Source organism: Rhinolophus ferrumequinum, chromosome 17, assembly GCF_004115265.2.
Source record: "Rhinolophus ferrumequinum isolate MPI-CBG mRhiFer1 chromosome 17, mRhiFer1_v1.p, whole genome shotgun sequence".
In the NCBI taxonomy this organism is placed as follows: domain Eukaryota; kingdom Metazoa; phylum Chordata; class Mammalia; order Chiroptera; family Rhinolophidae; genus Rhinolophus; species Rhinolophus ferrumequinum.
Window position 1 is genome coordinate 66356670 of NC_046300.1, and position 20254 is coordinate 66376923.

The 20254-nt window shown below is 39.8% G+C and overlaps 1 protein-coding gene across 4 annotated transcripts in view; it reads right to left on the reverse strand.

Moving 5' to 3' along the window:
• The window catches only part of SHQ1 (SHQ1, H/ACA ribonucleoprotein assembly factor), a 221105-nt gene that overhangs the window by 27077 nt on the left and 173774 nt on the right, over positions 1 to 20254 (reverse strand). For 2 of the 4 annotated variants that reach the window (XM_033133193.1, XM_033133194.1), the window contains exon 11: positions 19431 to 19514. In XM_033133193.1, the coding sequence (XP_032989084.1) occupies positions 19469 to 19514 (46 nt within the window). In that variant the 3' untranslated portion in view covers positions 19431 to 19468. Of the gene's footprint in view, positions 1 to 15114; positions 15277 to 15720; positions 15867 to 19430; positions 19515 to 20254 lie in introns of those variants that run through there. The other 2 variants (XM_033133196.1, XM_033133195.1) reach the window with 2 other exon arrangements.

Genomic DNA, 20254 nt, shown 5'->3' on the forward strand with positions numbered 1-20254 from the left:
ACTGCGGAGACACACCCAGCAGCCAGCAGCAGGTAGCAGAGGCAGATCTGGGTTTTCAGCAATTCAGAAATCTCACACCCTCCACATACACACACACACACACACACACACACACACACACACACACACACACACCCAACAGAAGAAGTGCCTTAAGACTCAGGAGACCTGGGCACAGGGCTGGCTGTGTTACTCTCAGTGACCATATATGCAGGCAAGAGCAGAAACTGCACTGACTTTGTAGATACTACCATCCAGACCTCATAGCCCCACTCATCTAGAACTGCAGTGCCAGGGTCACTGTGGCACCAGGTGACCGGCTTTGCCTGCACAAGACGCAGAGGACTCTTTGGTACAGCAGAGGACAACCTGGAGATTACTTGGTGGGCTTAAGCCAACACTGGCACTGCTTTTTTTGTTTGTTTTTGTTTTTGTATTTTTGATATTTTTGCCTGTGTTGAGTGTGGGTTATTGGTTGTTTTTACATGTGAATGTATTTGGCTTTTTCTTTGTTGTTGTTATTGTTGTGCTTGGTGATTTGCTTTGTTCTGAAATTGCCCTACCAGGGCCCAGCTCAAGAGACACAAGATTCAACACACCCAGAGGCCAACTCCAGACCAAACCAGAGTATTACCGGGTTTGACCTACAAGTGACACACCCAGAGGGAATTCTCTACAGGCACAAGAGCCCATGGGGACCAAGCCTCAATTGAGCGGTCAACTCTCACCAGCAGATCATCCACTGTGGGCAGAGCCAAGTCTCACAACTAGTCAGCCTAGGAGTCAATCCCACCTACTCACAAGCCAAAAGTAATTAAAGCTCAACTTTAACAGGACAATATACACAACACAAGGGTCACCTGTGGAGCACATGCACAGGAGAATAGGGAAGTGGTGCAAGTCAAATATAAAGGACACATACTACATAAGATCACCCAGTAAAAACCAAGAGCCCTAGGGGATCTACCTAAGACATCAAAGCAAACACAGAGAGTCAGCCAGAATGGGGAAACAAAGAAACATGTCCCAAATAAAAGAACAGAAGAAACCTCCAGAATTGGAACCAAATGAAACAGAGGTAACCAACCTATCAGAGACAGAGTTCAGAACACTGATGATGAGAATGTTTAAGGAGCTTAGTGGCAACATAAAGAAGGACAGAGAAATCATAATGAACAACCAGTTAGAACTCAAGAATACAATAACTGAAATAAAGAAGACACTTGAAGGAATTACCAGCAGGTTAGATGAGGCAGAGGATCAAATCAGTGACTTAGAAGACAAGTTAGCAGAGATCACCCAAGTGGAACAACAAAAACAAAAAAGAATTTTAAAAAAAAGAAAATGGTTTAAGAGACCTCTAGGATAACATCAAGCGCAACAACATGTTCATCATAGGAATATCAGAAGGTGAAGAGAGGGATCAAGGGATCGAGAATATATTTGAAGTAATAATGACCGAAAACTTCCCTGATCTGGTGAAGGAAACCTACATACAAGCCCAGGAAGTGCAGAGAGTCCACACCAGGATGAACCCAAACAGGTCCACACCAAAACACATTATAGTGAAAATGGCAATGGTTAAAGACAAAGAGAGAATCCTAAAAGCAGCAAGAGAAAGACAGTGGGTTATATACAATGGAATTCCTATGAGACTATCAAATGTCAGGCCAGAAGGGAGTGGCAGGAGGTACTCAAAGTGATGGGAAACAAAGGTCTACAACCTAGATTGCTTTGTCCAGCAAGGCTATCATTTAAAATTGAAGGAGAGATAAAGAGCTTCCCAGAAAAGAATACGCTAAAGGAATTCATTACCACCAAGCCAGCATTGCAGGAAATGTTAAAAGGGCTTCTGTAAGCAGAAGAATGATGAAAACAATCTAACTACAAATAACAAAATGGCAACAACTATGTACCTATCAATAATCACTTTAATGTAAATGGATTAAATGTTCCAATCAAAAGACATAGGGTGGCTGAGTGGATAAGAAAGGAAGACATATGCTGTATACAAGAGACTCACCTCAGATCAAAAGACACACACAGGCTGAAAGTGAAGGGTTGGAGTAAGATATATCATGCAAATGGCAATGAGAAAAAAGCTGGAGTTGCAATACTTATATCTGACAAAAGAGACTTAAAAATGAAGAATATATTAAAAGACAAAGATGGGCACTATATAATAATAAAGGGATAGATCCGACAAGAGGACATAACCCTAGTGAACATCTATGCACCCAACATAGAAGCACCTAAATACACAAAACAGATATTGACTGACATAAAGACAGAGATCAACACTAACACTCTCATAGTAGGGGACTTCAACATACCTCTGCAACAAGGGACAGGTCTTCCAGACAGAAAATAAATATGGAAACAGCGGTCTTAAATGACACATTGAACCAGCTGGATTTAATCGATATTTTGAAAGCATTTCACCCCAAAGCTGCAGAATACATGTTCTTCTCAAGCACACGAACATTTTCCAAGATAGACCACGTCAGGCCACAAAACAAGTCTTGATAAATTTAAGAAAATTGAAATCACACCAATTGTCTTCTCTGACCACAGTGTTATGAAATTAGAAATCAACTACAGGAAAAAACTGAAAGACACACCAATTCATGGAGGTTGAATAACATGTTACTAAATAATGATTGGGTCAAAAATGAGATCAAGGAAGAAATCAAAAGATATTTTGAGACAAACAAAAATGAAAACACAATGACCCAAAATCTATGGGATGCAGCAAAAGCAGTCCTAAGAGAGAAATTCATAGCAATGAAGGCCTACTTAAAACACAAGAAAAATCACAAATCAACAGTTTATCCTCACACTTAAGGGGTCTGGAAAAAAGAACAGCAAAATAAGCCCAAAGGGAGTACAGGAAGGAAATAATAAAGATCAGAATGGAAATAAATGAAATAGAGACCAAAAAAAAAAAATACAAAAGATCAGTGAATCCAACTGCTGGTTTTTAGAGAAGACAAAATCAACAAAACTTTAGCCAGACTCGTCAAAAAAAAGAGAGAGGACCCAAATTAATAAAATCAGAAATGAAAGAGAAGTGACAACAGGCACCAGAGAAATACAAAAAATTTTAAGAAATTACTATGAGCAACTATATGCCAACAAATTAGACAATCTGGAAGAAATGGACAATTTTCTAGAGGAGTACAACCTTCCAAGGCTAACTCAAGAAGAAGCGGAAAATGTGAATAAACTGATTACTACCAGGGAAATTGAATCAGTAATCAACAATCTCCCAACAAACAAAAGCCCTGGACCAGATGGCTTTACAGGTGAATTTTACAAAACGTTCAAAAAAGAATTATCACCTATTCTCCTCAAGCTCTTTCCAAAAAATCCAGAAGGAGGGAAGGCGCCCAAACACTTTTTACAAGGCCACTATCACCCTGATCCCAAAGACAAAGACATTACAAAAAAAGAAAACTACAGGCCGATATCTCTAATGAACAGAGATGCAAAAATCCTCAACAAAATATTAGCAAACAGAATTCAGTGGTACATTAAAAAGATTATGCACCATGATCAAGTGGGATTCATCCCTGGTATGCAAGGGTGGTTCAACATCCACAAATCAATTAATGTGGTACACCATATTAACAAAATGAAAAATAAAAATCATATGATCATATCAATAGATATATTTGACAAAATCCAGCCATTTATGATAAAAACCCTTAAGAAAGTGGGAATAGAGGGACCATATCTCAACATAATAAAGGCCATATATGATAAACCCACAGCTAACATCATACTCAATGGGGAAAAGCTAAAACCATTCCCCCTAAGATCAGGAACAAGGCAAGGTTGCCCACTTTCTCCATTTCTATTCAACATAGTTCTGGAAGTTCTAGCCACAGCAATCAGACAAGAAAAAGAAATAAAAGGCATCCAAATTGGTAAGGAGGAAGTAAAATTGTCATTATATGCAGATGACATGATACTATATAGAGAGAACCCTAAAGACTCCACCAAAATACTATTAGAACTGATAAATGAATATAGTAAATTAGCAGGATACAAAATTAATATTCAGAAATCAGTTGCATTTGTATATACCAATAATAAAATATCAGAAGGAGAAATTAAGAAAACAATCCTATTTACAATTGCTTCAAAGAGTATAAGATACCTAGGAATAAATTTAACCAAAGAAGTAAAAGATCTGTACTCAGAAAATTATAAGACTCTGAAGACAGAAATTAAAAAAGATACAAATAGATGGAAACACATATCATACTCAGGAATAGGAAGAATTAATATCGTTAAAATGTGCATATTGCCTAAGGCAATATACAGATTCAACGCAATTCCTATCAAACTATCAAGGACATTTTTCACAGAAATAAACATATAACCCTAAAGTTTATATGGAACCATAAAAGACCCCGGATAGCCGCGGCAATCTTGAGAAATAAGAACAAAGTGGGAAGTATCACGATACCTGATATCAAATTATACTACAAGGCTACAGTAATCAGAACGGCATGGTATTGGCATAAAAACAGACACATACATCAATGGAACAGAATAGAGAGCCCAGAAATAAATCCATGCCTATATGGTCATTTAATCTACGACAATGGAAGCAAGAATTTACGACGGGGTAAAGACAGTCTATTGAATAAATGGTGCTGGGAAACTTGGACAGACACATACAAAAAAATGCAGCTGGACCACCTCCTTACATCATATACAAGAATAAATTCAAAACGGATTAAGTTAAAGACTTAAATGTATTTAAGATCTGAAAGCATAAAACTCCTAGAAGAAAATACAGGAAGAAAGTTTACCGACATTACCTGGAGTTAGATTTTTACTGATATATTGCCTAGGGCAAGGGAAATAAGAGAAAACATGTGAGGTTACATCAAACTAAAAAGTTTTTTCACAGCAAAGGAAACCATCAATAAAACAAAAAGAGATCCTACTGAATGGGAGAAGATATTTGCCAATGATATATCCGACAAGGGGTTAATGTCCAAAATTTATTTTAAAAAAACTCACTTAACTCAACTCCAAAACAAACAACCCAATTAAAAAATGGGCAGAGGACATGAAGAGATATTTTCCTAAAAAGGACATACGGATGGCAAATAGACATATGACAAAATGCTCAACCTCACTAACCATCAGAGAAATGCAAATAAAAACCACAATGAGATACCATCTCACCCCAGTCAAAATGGCTATCATCAATAAATCAACAAACAAGAAGTGCTGGCAAGGATGTGGAGAAAAAGGAACCCTTGTGCACTGTTGGTGGGATTGCAGATTGGTGCAACCACTATGGAAAACAGTATGGAAGTATCTCAAAAAACTGAAAATGGAACTACCTTATGATCCAGCAATTACACTCCTAGGTATCTATCTGGAGAAATCCAAAACTCTAATTCGCAAAAATTTATGCACCCCTATGTTAATTGCAGCATTGTACATAATAGCCAAGACATAGAAACCACCAAAATGCCAATCGATAGACGACTGGATTAAGAAACTGTGGTACATTTATACAATGGAGTATTACGCAGCCATAAAGAAGAATGAAATCTTACCATTTGCAACAATATGGATGGACTTAGAGAAAATTATGCTAAGTGAAATAAGTCAGACAAAGACAAATACCGTATGATCTCACTTATATGTGGAATCTAAAGAAAAGAATAAAGGAACGAACCAATCAGAAACACCCTCAGAGATATAGAGGAAAAGCTAAGGGTTGTGAGATGAGGGGGGTGGGGATGAGGGAGAAGGTGAGGGGATTAGAAAGCACAATGGGTAACCACAAGATGGCCACGGGGATACGAGAGTCATTTTGGGAAACATAATCAACAATGTTGTAAAGATTTTGTAGGGTATTCGAAGGACACTTGTCTTATTAGGGAGACCACGTCAGGGATGGTGTAGATGCCTGATCACTGCACTGTACACCTGAAGCTGAAGCTGAAAATAATGAATGTCAACTACAATTATATATACATACACACACACACACACACACACACACACACACACACATACAAGAAGTGGAGTACAGTATTAGGAATAGAGACAGTGGACATGTAACGGCTGTATGCGATGTCAGAGGGGTAGTAGATTGGGGGAGGGGTTATCACTTTGTGGAGATATAAATAATAAATGTTTATTACATTGTTCTGTACACCCGAAACTAGTTAAAAAACAAAACAAAACGTTTTAAAAGCCATTTTCACTGAACTGTACACTTTCAAATGGTTAATGGTTCATTTTATGTTATGTGAATTTCAACTCAATAAAAAACATTTTTTTAAGCCAAAAAGAAAACAAAGAACTGGAAAATCAAAACGCATCGATCAATAACAAGGAAACTGAAACAATTATCGAAAACCTCCCCAAAAGGAAAAGTCCAGGACCAGATGGCTTCACTAGTGAATTCTACCAAACATTCAAAGACGATATAATACCTGTCCTCCTCAAACTCTTCCAAAAATTTAAAGAAAAGGAAATACTTCCTAACTCAATTTATGAGGCCAACATTACCCTGATACCAAAACCTGGCAAGGATAACACACAAACAAAAAAACTACAGACTAATATTTTTTATGAATACAGATACAAAAATCCTAAACAAAATACTAGCAAATTGAATACAATACACTAAAAATATTATACATTATGATCAAGTGGGGTTCATCCCAGGGTCACAAGGATGGTTCAACATATGTAAATCAATCAGTGTGATACACCACATAAACAATATAAAACATAAAAATCATATGATTGTATCAATAGATGCAGAAAAAGCATTTCAGATACAACATCCATTTATGATTAAAACAGTTAATAAAATGGGTATAGAAGGAAAGTACCTCAACATAATAAAGGCCATATATGACAAACCCTCAGCTAATACCATGCTTAATGGTGAAAAACTGAAAACTTTTCCTCTAAAATCAGGAACAAGACAGGGATGCCTCCTGTCAATGCTGTTATGCAACATAGTAGTGGAAGTCCTAGTCCAAGCAGTCAGGCAAGAGAAGCAAATAAAATGCATCCAAATTGGGAATGAAAAAGTTAAATCATCACTTTATACAGATGATATGATTGTTTATAAAGAAAACCCTAAAGATGTCACCAAAAAACTATTAGAAACAATAAGCAAATACAGTAAAGTTGCAGGATACAAGATCAATGTACAAAAATCCATTGTTTTCCTATATATTAACAATGAAATTTCAGAAAAGGAAATGAAGAAATAAATTCCTTTTGAAATTGCAATAAAGAGAATCAAATACCTAGGAATAAATTTAACAAAGGATGTGAAGGACCTATACACTGAAAACTACAAGACATTATTAAAAGAAATTGAAGAAGACACAAAGAAATGGAAAGGTATTCCATGTTCATGGATTGGCAAAATCAACATAGTTAAAATGGCCATATTACCCAAAGAAATATACAGATTTAATGCAATCCCCACCAAAATCCCAATGGTGGTTTTCAAGAAATAGAACAAAAAAAGTCATTAGATTTGTATGGAATGAAAAAACAAAACAAAAAATTGAATAGCCAAAGAAATCCTGAAGTGAAAGAACAAGTATCACACTCCTTGACTTCAATTTATACTACAAAGTGACAATCAAAACAGCATGGTATTGGCAGAAAAAGAGACACACAGACCAACGGAACAGAACTGAGAACACAGAAAGAAACCCACATGTATAGACTTATAGGCAGATAATTTTCAACAATGGAGCCAAAAACATATAATGGAGAAAAGAAAGCCTCGTCGATAAATAGTGCTGGGATAATTGGAAAGCCACATGAAAAAGAATGAAACTAGTCTTCTGCCTGTCACCATGTACCAAAATTAACTCAAAATGGATCAAAGACATCAACATAAGACCTGAAACAATAAATTGCATAGAAGAAAGCACAGGTACTAAACTTATGGACCTTGGGTTCTGAGAGGATTTTATGAATTTGACCTCAAAGGCAATGAAAGCAAAAGCAAATATAAATGAATGGGACTATAACAAACCAAAAAACTTCTGCAGGGCAAACATAACAAAGAGGCAACAAACTGAATGGGAGAAGATATTTGCAAACACACCTCCAATAAAGGGTTAATATCCAAAACATATAAAGAACTTATACAACTCAATAACAAAAAAACAAACAATCCAATTAAAAAATGGGTAGAGTGAAGGAGATCCAAGCTGGGGGAGTAGATAAACATTGTGCCTGCATCCTTCCCTGAACACATAAAAATTACAACTAAATTATCAGAAAATCAACCTGGAAAACCATCTGAAGTCTAACCAAACAGAAATCCTATAACTAAAAATATACAGAAGAAGCCACATGGAGACTGGTTGAGGGGTGAGGACTTGGAACTTGCCCCAAACTTCCCTGTGGTGGTTGAGGGACATCTCAATTGTGAAGGTTCCCCCCAGAGGAGCAAGGGACTCCAGCCCCCCACACCAGGCTCCCCAACCCAGAATGCTGGGGCCAGGAAGAGGAGACCCCATAATATCTGGCTGTGAAAAATAGTGAAGATTCCAACCATTCGAGTGGGACAGAAGGCTGCAGGAAACCCAGATGTCTTCTTAAATGGTACACATATAGACTAACTCACTCACAGGCACTCACCTTAGGCTCCAGCGGAGGGATGGTGACTCACTTGGGGAGCCTCGGACATATATGGGGGATAGACTGAGGTGTGTGGCTTCAGGGGGTCGACTGGAGGACAGTTGGCATTTTCCCGGTAAGTGGTCCTCTTCCTGTGCAGCCTGCAGGCAGGCAGCATCCTTCCTATGTTGAGCCCACCCCCACAGGCCAAATCTGAATCTGATTGGCCTGGTGAGCTCTGCAGCTCTGCCCTGCTGACTCAGCTGAGACCCTACCCCACCCAACTCATGCACCGCCAGAGGTACTTTTTTCCGTGAGCAGCCAATCCTGCCCCCATTGCTCACTTCCTTGGAAAACTGTCAGAGTCCACAGGCCACATGTTGGCAGTGACTGGCCTCAGCGTGCTCTGAGACTTTTGCTAAATTGCTCCAGGCTCAACACTGGCATCAAACCAGAGTCTACATCAACCTGGTGACCACAACCCTTTCACTCCAGTGACTCCCTGAGACCCTGCCTCACCCAACTCACACACCACACATCTTTATCAGCGGCTGAACCTTAAGGGAGCTACAGGTGGCAGCAGGCCTCCAGGTGTCCTGGCTTTTTACAGTTACCCCAGGCCTGTTACTGGTGGTAGTCATCCTCAGTTCACAGTGTGGCCTCCACGTGCCTCCAGGTTTAGCACAGGCAGTGAACAACCATGAATTGCTTTGTAGCTTCTACCAGACTTCCCAAGGGACTGAGGAGTTTTTCACAGGCAAAGCCCACAGTGGCAGAGCCAGGCTTCAGACACATGGAGCTGATGCCAAGTCCTTGCTCTAGTTTCCCAATGCTGCAGAATCTTCCAAACTTGCCATCTTTTTACACCACATCCTTTCTTCTCTACATTTCTAGAGGCAAATGGCTGAAAGAATGAGCACTGGAATTGTATCTGGGCCTGAACCCAGGCTCCTTGGCACATATTAGCTGTGTGACCTTGAATACACCTCTTTGGGCTAAGCGATAAAGGGAATTTACTGGTAATATAACTACCAGTAATAATTCTATAACTATATGTAACTGAATAGTCCAGCATAGACTACATTCAGTTCTGATTTGATTCAGGGGCTCAAACCTGTTTTCTCCTTCTCAGTCTTTTGTGATTACTTCCAGACTCTTGTCTCCATTCTAGATGGGTTTTTCCCTCATGGAAGCAATGTGCCATAGCTACTGCCCTACATCCTCCCATGTTGCTGTCCATCAAGAAAGTGCCTCGGTCCTGGAAGTCCCACTAGAAGTTGTGCTGCTTCAGTGGCTCTCATAGGGCTGTTGCACAGCCCCGAGCCAGTCCTTGGAGGATCGGAATGAGCTGATTATCTTAGGCCAAGTCCTGAGCTTTATGTCTGAGCAGGGGATAAGAACCCCTTCCTAACCACATATGCTGACAAGAAGGACAGGGGTGCTATTCGAGGGTAATTAGAGAATATTATCAGAAGTCTGAATAGATTCCAGATATGCTTGACAAAAAAATAGTAACTTTTCCATGCCTCAATTTCCATTTCTGTTAAGTGGGGATTATAACAGTGTCTTAGTTGGCTTGAGCTGCCTATTCAAAACAACAAGCACTGGGAGGCTTAAATAACAGGAATTTATGTTCTCGTAGTTCTGGAGGCTGGAAGTCCGAGATCAGTGTCAGCATTGTTGGGTTCCTGGTGAGGGCCCTCTTCCTCCTAAAGGTCCCATCTCCAAATACCATCCTATCTGGGGTGAGGGCTGCAACATGTGGATTTGGGGGGGACACAATTCATTCCATAGCAGATAGCATCTACCCCATTCAGGTTATGCGAAAAAAGAGGTAATGCTGCAAAATTCTAGTAGTATTTGGCCCTCAAAGCATGAATTAATAAATAGTTTATAGACTATATGTTTTGACTTTTTTGTTCTTTCTTTAAATTGAGGTACAATAAAATTCGCTCATTTTAAGTATAGAGTTTGATTTATATTTATCCCTGAAATCCTCTCGTTCCATACAAATAGCTAAGCCATAAATCCTAAGAGGTGCATAATTTCATTATTCTTATTATGCTTAATTAAAATAACATTGATCTTGGGTTACTGATTAACTCTCCACCTCCCTCAGCCTCCCTTTAGGGTAATTTGTTTCTAAATCCCCCACACAAACACAGATTAGTATTTTGTTTTTCCTCTGGATATTTCAGTTACTTTTCATGATTATTTCGATTATTTTCTTACCCATTACAGGTAGTATTCCTCAAAATAGACCTTACTTGGGAAAATGGAAAGGAATGAAGACCTTGGTTCAAAATGGTTCTGATATACCGTTAAGAAAATGAAAAGGCATGTTACATATTGGGGGAAAATGTTCACATTATGTATCTATGACAGAGAATTGTATATATAAAGAATTCTTGGGCAGCTGGATGGCTCAGGTGATTAGAGCTCAAGCTCTTTACAACAGGGCTGCTGGTTCGATTCCCACATGGGCCAGGGAGCTGCGCCCTCCACAACTAGACTGAAGACAACAAGCTGCTGCTGAGCTACCGGAGGGGCGTCCGGATGGCTCAGTTGGTTAAAGTGTGAGCTCTTAACAACAAGGTTGCCGGTTCAATTCCCACATGGGATGGTGGGCTGCGCTCCCTGTAACTAAAGATTGAAAATGGCAACTGGACTTGGAGCTGAGCTGCACCCTGCACAACTAGATTGAAGGACAATGACTTGGAGCTGATGGGCCCTGGAGAAACACACTGTTCCCCAATAAAAAAAAAAAAGTTAAAAAAAAGAATTCTTTAATCTCAATAATATTAAGACAAACAAGCCAATTAAAATGGACAAGCCAATTAAAATGGGCAAAAGATCTGAACAAATACTTCACCAAAGAAGATATACTATAGGTCAATAAGCATATGGAATATGTTCAACATCAATAGTCATTTGGGAAATGAAAAGTTAAGCCACAATGAGGTAATGCTAGACATAAACTTTGATACTGAAATTTAAAAAGACTGGTCGTACTAAATGTTGGTGAGGATGTAGACTATCGGAACTCTCATACTGCCGGTGGAAACGCAAAGTGACACAAACACTTTGGGAAACTCTTTGGGAAACTGGCTATTTCTCCCAAAGTCAAAAAGAGTGACCAAAAATTGCAGCAATTCCACTCCTAGGTATTTACCCAAGAGAAATGGAAACAGATGTCTATACAAAACATGTACATGAGTATTCACAGAAGCTTTATTTCTAATAGCCAAAAACTAGAAACAACGCAAATGTCCATCAACAGGCAAATGGATAAAGAAACTGTGGTATACCCATATAATAGAATACTACTCAGCACTAAAAAATGGAACGACTGTTGATACACGCAATACATGAATGAGTCTCCAATAATTATGCTGAAAAAAGAGCCAGGCACAAATTAGTACTTGCTGTATGATTTCGTTTTACATCATGTTCTAGAAAAGGCAAAAGTATAAGGACAGAAAACAGATTTGGGGTTGCCAGGGGCGGGAGGGAACTGACTGCAAATTAGCATAAGGAAACTGTCAGGGGTGATAGAAAGTTTCCACATCACGCTTGGGTGATAGTTACAGGCGTTATCTGTAACTATCAACTGTAAGCTGAAAGTGGATGCATTTTATTATAGAAATTTATACCATGACAAAATTTATTTTAAAAGTAGCTGTGTAACCTTGAGCAAGTTATTCTGTTTTTCTTGGCCTCACTTTCCTCACCTATACATGGTGATAACAGTTGTGACATTATGAGAATTAAAGGAGAGAATATGTGCAAACACTTAGAACATGGGTGTGCACAATAATAATGGTTTGCTTTCCTTGTTGGTTTTCATTAAACCACATATGGCCATATAACAGGTATACATTTATTTATTCACTCAACAAATATTTATTAAGCATCTACTACATTCCAGATATTGTCCTAGGCACATGAAATACACCAGTGAACAAAATAGACAGAGATTCTTGTGTTCATGATATTTTAAATTCTGTTAGGGGAAGACATACAAAAAACAATAAAGATAATAAGTAAGTTATATAGTATATTTAAAAGATAAGTGCTATGGGGGAGAAAAAGAAAAAATACAATAGGGTGACAGACAAGAGTGGTTAGGGCTCATGGTGGTGCAATTTTAAGCAGGATAGCCATGAAAGGCTGTACTGAGTAGATGATGTCTGAGCAAAAACTTGAAGGATACATACTTAGGAGAGAAAGGAAGGAATATAGGCAGGGAGGGAGGGATGACAGAACCATAATTTCCTAATTCAATTATCTGTCAATTACCCAAAGCTGAGCATTAATTCTGTGGGGTGGGGATGGAGGTGGTCAGAGTCTTCCTATTATATCAGTTTGAATGTTTTTATTGGAGTATAAACACTGAAAGAAATGACACCTGAAGTGAAGAATGTTTGCAGATCACAAGAAGACATATTGAAGTGATTGAATTCAAAACACTTAGATTCAAAAGTCACCTCAGTCACCTACTAGCTACATGCTGTCCGGCAAGTCATCAACCCTCTCAGAGCTCTAGTGTTCTATTTGAGGCAAGGTGATAAAAAGCACCTACGAGTGTGTGAAGATTAAAGGAGATAACATAGATAATATTTTATCATAATTCCTGGTGACTTTTTTTTTCAAGATTTTTTTTTTTTAATTGGGGAAGGGGAACAGGACTTTATTGGGAAACAGTGGGCACTTCCAAGACTTTTTCCAAGTCAAGTTGTTGTCCTTCCAATCTTAGTTGCAGGGGGCGCAGCCCACCATCCCTTGTGGGAGTCGAGGAGTCGAACCGGCAACCTAGTGGTTGAGAGCCCTGTGGCCCCTGTGGGAATCGAAACGGCAGCCTTCAGTGCTAGGAGTTCCATCCACCAGGGCCGGCTCCCCGGTGACTTTCTTAGTTGAGATCCCATTTGGCTCTGTGTGGCTGCCTCAGCTTGTATGGTCCCTTCATTCTGACTACCAAAAGCTCCAGAACAATGACTGGTCTGCTTTCTGCAGTCCCAATACTGCTTCCCTCACTGTCCAGTTATCATGTGCAATTTCAACATTTTTCCAACTAGATGATTTTAAATTCATATTCAATGATTTATGGAAATGGATGCTGGTATTGCACCCCCTGACACACACCTTTTTTAAGCACTTTAAAGAAATGGCCCAATCTTCTGACACTTGGCACAGTTGAACAGCAATCTGCCCAGTGGCAGAGTGCTTCCACTTCTGTTGGAGCTGGGCCTCCTGGGGAGACCCAGGAGAAAAGAAACCTTTCTAAAACATTTTATTATAAGTGAAATTCATTAGTTTAGATCTCAATGAATTATTATTCTCTGCTTTAAATCTTAACAAAATGGACAATACAATGATTAGAATCTCCTATGTTTGTAGAAAGACCCTATAATAAACCTATACTTGATGATAACACCAGCAGATTGGTCTTCAAACAAATTATTTGTCGCAAGAGGGAAAGGCCCCTCATTTTACAGTCAAAATAGGAGCCAGTGTCTCTTAATTTTTCAGAAGAACATTAACATAACTTCCAGAGGCAAATTTTTATTTTTTTAATTTATTGGGGTGACAATTGTTAGTAAAGTTACATAAATTTCAGGTGTACAATTCTGTATTACATCATCTATAAATCCCATTGTGTGTTCACCACCCAGAGTCAGTTCTCCTTCCATCACCATATATTTGATCCCCTTTACCCTCATCTCCCACCCCCCACCCCCTTTACCCTCTGGTAACCACTAAACTATTGTCTGTGTCTATGAGTCCTTGTTTCTCATTTGTTTGTCTTGTTCTTTTGTTGTTTTTGGTTTATACACCACATATCAGTGAAATCATATGGTTCTCTGCTTTTTCTGTCTGACTTATTTCGCTTAGCATTATACTCTCAAGATCCATCCATGTTGTCACAAATGTTCCTATATCATCTTTTCTTACCGCCGAATAATATTCCACTGTGTATATATACCACAACTTCTTTATCCATTCATCTATCGAAGGACATTTTGGTTGTTTCCATGTCTTGGCCACCGTAAACAAAGCTGCAATGAACATTGGAGCACACGTGTCTTTATGTGTAGATGTTTTCAGATTTTTTGGGTAGATATCCAGGAGAGGGATTGCTGGGTCATATGGTAACTCTATTCGTAATTTTTTGAGGAACCTCCACACTGCCTTCCATAATGGCTGCACCAGTCTGCATTCCCACCAACAGTGTATGAGGGTTCCTTTTTCTCCACAGCCTCTCCAACACTTGTTACTATTTGTCTTGTTGATGACAGCCATTCTGACTGGGGTGAGGTGACATCTCATTGTGGTTTTTATTTGCATTTCTCTGATGATTAGTGATGTTGAGCATTTTTTCATATGTCTATTTGCCATTTGTATGTCCTCTTTGGAGAAATGTCTCTTCAGGTCCTCTGCCCATTTTTCAATTGGGTTGTTTGTTTTTTTTGTTGTTGAGTTGCATGAGTTCCTCGTATATTTTGGATATTAGCTCCTATCGAGGCTAATGTTTGCAAAAATATTCTCCTATTCAGTTGGTTGTCCAGAAGCAAATTTGATATGGCAGTTTTCTACTTAAAACCCTCTACAGTTTCTCATCATGATTAGGAGAAATTTCTGTCAAAGAACAACGTTCAGAAGAATAAAACCCAACTCTTTCCCCACCTAGTTTTATTGAGATCTAATTGACATATAACATAGTATTATTTTAAAGTACACAAAATAATGATTCGATATTTGTACATATTGTGAAATGATCAGCACAATAAGTCTAGTTAATGTCTGCCCACCACACATAGCTACAGATTTTTTTTCTTGTGATGAGCAACTATCAAATATACAGCACAGTATTGTTAATTATAGTCACCATGCTGCTCTTTACATCCCCATGACTGATTTCTATAACTGGAAGCTTGTGCCTTTTGACCACATTTACCCATTCCGCCCACTCCCCTATCCCTCACCCCCCACCTCTGGCAACAACCAACCGGTTCTCTGTATCTATTAGTTCATATTTTTAAGATTCTACATATAAATAAGATCATATAGTATTTGACTTATTTCACTTAGCATAATGCCCTGGATTTCCATCTATGTTGTCGCAAATTGCAAGATTCCTTCTTTCCATTCATCCGTCTATTAGACATTTAGGTTGTTTCCATGTCTTGGCTGTCATGCACATGCAGATTTCTTCAACATAGTGATTTCTGAAAACACTAGTCTTACACTGATACAGAATAAATGTGTGATATATTTCTTTAACTCATTAATGAGAGCCAGTGGTATGGCAGAGCTGGTTCAAAAAGCTTTTGATGACAAGGGGTTTTATATAGTCCCTCAGGAAAAGTGTATGGAAGTAAGTTTTATTTATTTGTTCATTTTTTAAGTTAGAAACAAAACCGTCTAAAGTCCTTCAGGATGATAAAGCAATAACTTTTGGGATTATGTTCTCTACCTGACAGAAATCATTGGTTTCTCTGCAGGAGGACAGTTACCTACAGATGCACATAGACTTCACAGAAATCAGACCCAACCAGTGAATAGCAAAGTCAAACAAAGGTACAATCTCATAAAGAACTAAATCATCCTTGGATAGGCTTAGTAAATAATGCTCTAGTCCGACATTTAAAAAAAAATCTATAATCTTCCTTTTTGCCCTAATTTCTAAGTTTGGATCATTTTTCTTAACAGTTCTAAGTCTTCAACACGGCCGACAAAATCAGCTCCCTTCTCTGTCCAGCCCCATCTGGTAACGCTGTCCTCCTGTGATGAGTCCCTTCCTCTCTCTGGGCCACCACAGCTGCTTCCTTTGTCTGGAATGACAGCACCCCCTTTCCCCCGCCACTCATATTCTCTTTAAGATTGCAGCTTAAGTTATTTCCTCAAGGGAATTTTTACAACACCCCACCCCCTGGGACAAGGTCAGATCTGCTGTAAACACCCAAGGCAACCTCCTAAAGGTCTCCCTCTTGGCACTTCTTACAACTACTTCATTGTGGAGCTTGTTGTTGAAAGTCTGGCTCCCTGACTGGAATATAAACCATCTGAGAGTAAGTATGGTTCTGTTTTACTCATCACTGGATACCTGGGGCCTAGTGCAGAGCCTGAAACAGGGAGAGTAAGGGAGTAAGATGGGCAGGGCTGCAACACTCTTGGCTTCTAGAGCCTGGGCTCTGCACAGGACCCAGAGTCTCTGCACTTAGGGGTCTCATTGTGCCCAGTTCCCACCAAAAGCCAGCTGAGCCACCCGTGTCCTTTATGTGAAGGCAGGCTAACTGGTCACAGGAACACCAGAGGCTATACACCCATGGCTGCAGGCTATATTCACCTCTCACCACTATTTTGCTTGGCTTTTGGAGTTTTTAAACAGATTTAAATTAATTGTCAACATTCATGTGTTAACAATCCAGAATTTCCAGTTCCTCTTGGAAAGGCAATCTGCCCTAGAGGCCACTTTTGGCTAGAGCAGAGGAGCAGCTTTTCCAGGTCTCCTTGCTTACTGAACTGGATTGACAGCTGCCATGATCATAATGGCTTTTTCCTCACACCCCGCCCACTTCACACACATCTCCCTGGTCTGCCACACTGGCATTTGAGTTTTCAACCCTTGTGCTGAAGTCTCTGGGAACCAATCAGGTCATCAGAAGGAAACACAGTGGGACATGACTTTGGTGTCCCATAAACATCCCGCCCACCCCACATTGCTGAGATTCCATGACAGCCTCTCTACCTTCAGAACTCGGCAAGAGGGAATCTCCACACATTTTGAAAACCTAAATCATCTGAGGAATCTAAATTAAATAGTCGCTGATGAATCATCCATTATATTTCTCAGTTTTCCTTCCATATAGAACCTCTTAAGAAGGTTTAGTAGAAGAAAATGCTTTTTTCTCCTATGACCTGCTCCACCATGTTTTATTAGCTGATTAGAACTCTGAAGCCCATTCATATTTCTTCTTAGCTTTGGCTCCCAGGAAGCTCAGAGATAAATTCTGAGCTTGCTTCTAGGTATATTCTTTAGTTTTTCGTTTTCTGGCAACTTGGACACTTTGTTGCTCCACCCTACACCCTCACCTCCCTTTTGGAGAATTATTCCCCCCAATCTGACCCCATCCTTACTCAGAAGCAAGCAGGTTATTGAGTGTGGTCCTGCCTCACTCTGGCCATAGCTGATAGGTCCAGAAATAGACTCCTGACTCAAGTCAGCCCCTAAGTCCTTAGCTGAGGCATGTTGGAACTGAGAGATGCATTGCCCTTGGGATGCTGGACTGTAGAAGTCAAGCTCATATAATCCAGAAGCAGTTGGCTGTCATGTTCTACCATGTGGACTGGGGTTTAGAGAGTGCAGAGAAAGCCAGCTGTGGGGGTGGAAAATTGCCCTCCAGTGTTTAAGTTCAGCTCTATTCCTGCCATGGCTTCCCTGAGACATTCCCACGGTTTTTAAATAAATTCCTGTTTTTGTTTAAGCTCCCTTGAGTTCCGTTTCTAAATATTTTAAAATGGTTTGTCCTGCTTCAAGCCCACAAAGGTCCTTAAAAGTTGACTACTTTTCTATACCTGACAAGACCCTGTGTGATCTGGCCTCATTCTGCCTTTCCAAACTGGTCTCTTTCCACTCTTTCCTTTCCTTGTTTTGCTCCAGCCATCACAGCCTTCTTCATGTTTTCAACCCTCCAAGTTCCTGTGTACCTCAGGGCCTTTGCACATGCTGCTCCCTCTGTGTGGAAAGTTCTTCCAGAGCTTCACGTGGCTGGTTCTTTCCTGTCACATCACCTGCTTGGAGAGACTGGCCATCCAATCTAAAGTTGCTCCCAACCTCACTCCTCCCTTTCACTCCACCCTGTTTATTTTCTTCATAGTCTTCATTATTCTGAAGTTATTTATTTGCTTGTTTACTTGTGTTTTGTTTGTATCCACACATTCAAATGTAAGTGTAAGGGTGAAATGTAGAGAATCAATAACATAGTTAAACTTAGCTAGTTTGCAGTTTAACTCACCACATAGCTCACTGTCTAGCTACCTGTTATTAAACTTAGTTGTTTGCAGTTTGATCCTGATATTCATCTGTTTTCTTTTTGTTTCTTCACTCACTGATTAATTGAAGAACTCTGTTTTGTTCCCTGTCTCAAGACTACCCATACCTTGTTAATTAACAACATCCTAACCTAGAAAGAACAATTTCCTAATCCTCAGGCACCAAGAGACTGGAATCCAATTTACAACTTCTGGCAGTTTTTACTGGTGATGCATTAAAGTCCCCAGGCCTTGATGGCCAAGTCTGAATCCGGAATCTGGAGTCTGGAGATAACATCATCTTCAAACAGACCAGACCCCAGGAAGGATGTCAGCCCTCAAACCTGCCTGACCGACTCCCCCTTTCCTATATAAGAAAAAGCTAACCTGGAGTTAGGTGCAGCTGTCCACCCTCAGACACTGGACTCCGCCCTGGTGACACCCCACCCCCACCCCCTGCCCATGTTTCTCTCCTTACTGCCCTCAGCAGCCGGCATCTTTGGACACTGCCATGGGCATTCTCTCTCTTCCTAACTTTAATAAAAACTGCCTTCACTCTCCCACTTTATAGAGTCTGTGAACGCTTTCACCTTTTGCAAACGACCAGGGTTTAATTCCACACCATGACAGTAAATTCTACAGGTCACTGCTGGAAACCCAGCAATGAGCATGCCACCTGGGACACAGCAGGTGCCCAGTGTCCCTTGCAGCCCAAAGAGTCCTACTTAATACATCAGGTGACAATCCTCTCTCCTTACCTGTTTCCTTATGTGGTTCTTGAGTTCTTGTCTTCATTTTACTGGTCTTTGTGTGTCTTCCCTGGTAGATCCCTCAGAACCTTTCTGGAGTAGGCAGAAAAAGAAAATAAGAGAATTTTCTGATTTGAGAAATACTGTCCTGGCATAGAATTAACCCCTAGTTGTTCACAAAAGGTGAAGGAATTCAGATGCTCGGAAAACTAGGAGAACAAAGGAAGTTTTATTAAAGTTTGGGCAGAGAGAATCCCCATGGCAGTGTCCAAAGATGACAGCTACCACAGGTTTCTGTTTGAAAGAGAAATACTGTAAGAAACGAGTTTGCCAGGGCAGAGTCTTAGAGTGGACAGTTGCATCTAACTTCAGGTTAGCTTTTTCTTATATAGGAAAGGGGGAGCCAGTCAGGCAGGTCTGAGAGCTGACAATTTTTCCTGGGGTCTGATCTGTTTGAAAATAATGTTATCTCCAGACTCTGAACTTGGTCTTTACTCAGACTCGGCCACCCTGGCCTAGGGCTTTTATGCATCACCAGTAAAAACTGCAAGGGAGTTGTAAAAACTGCAAGGGAGTTGTAAATTGGAGTCTGGTGTTGGGCGCCTGACGATTGAAAAATTGCTCTTTCCAGGTTAGGATTAACGTGTTAATTAAATGGATTAACGAGGTATGGGTAGCCTTGAGAAAGCGAACAGAGTTCTTAAGTTAATTAGTGAGGGGAGAAACAAAGAGAAAATAGCTGAATATCAGGTGGGATCAAAATGCAAACTAAGTTTAATTACAGGTGGCTAGATAGCGAGCTCTGCAGTGAGTTAAACTGTAAACTAGCTAAG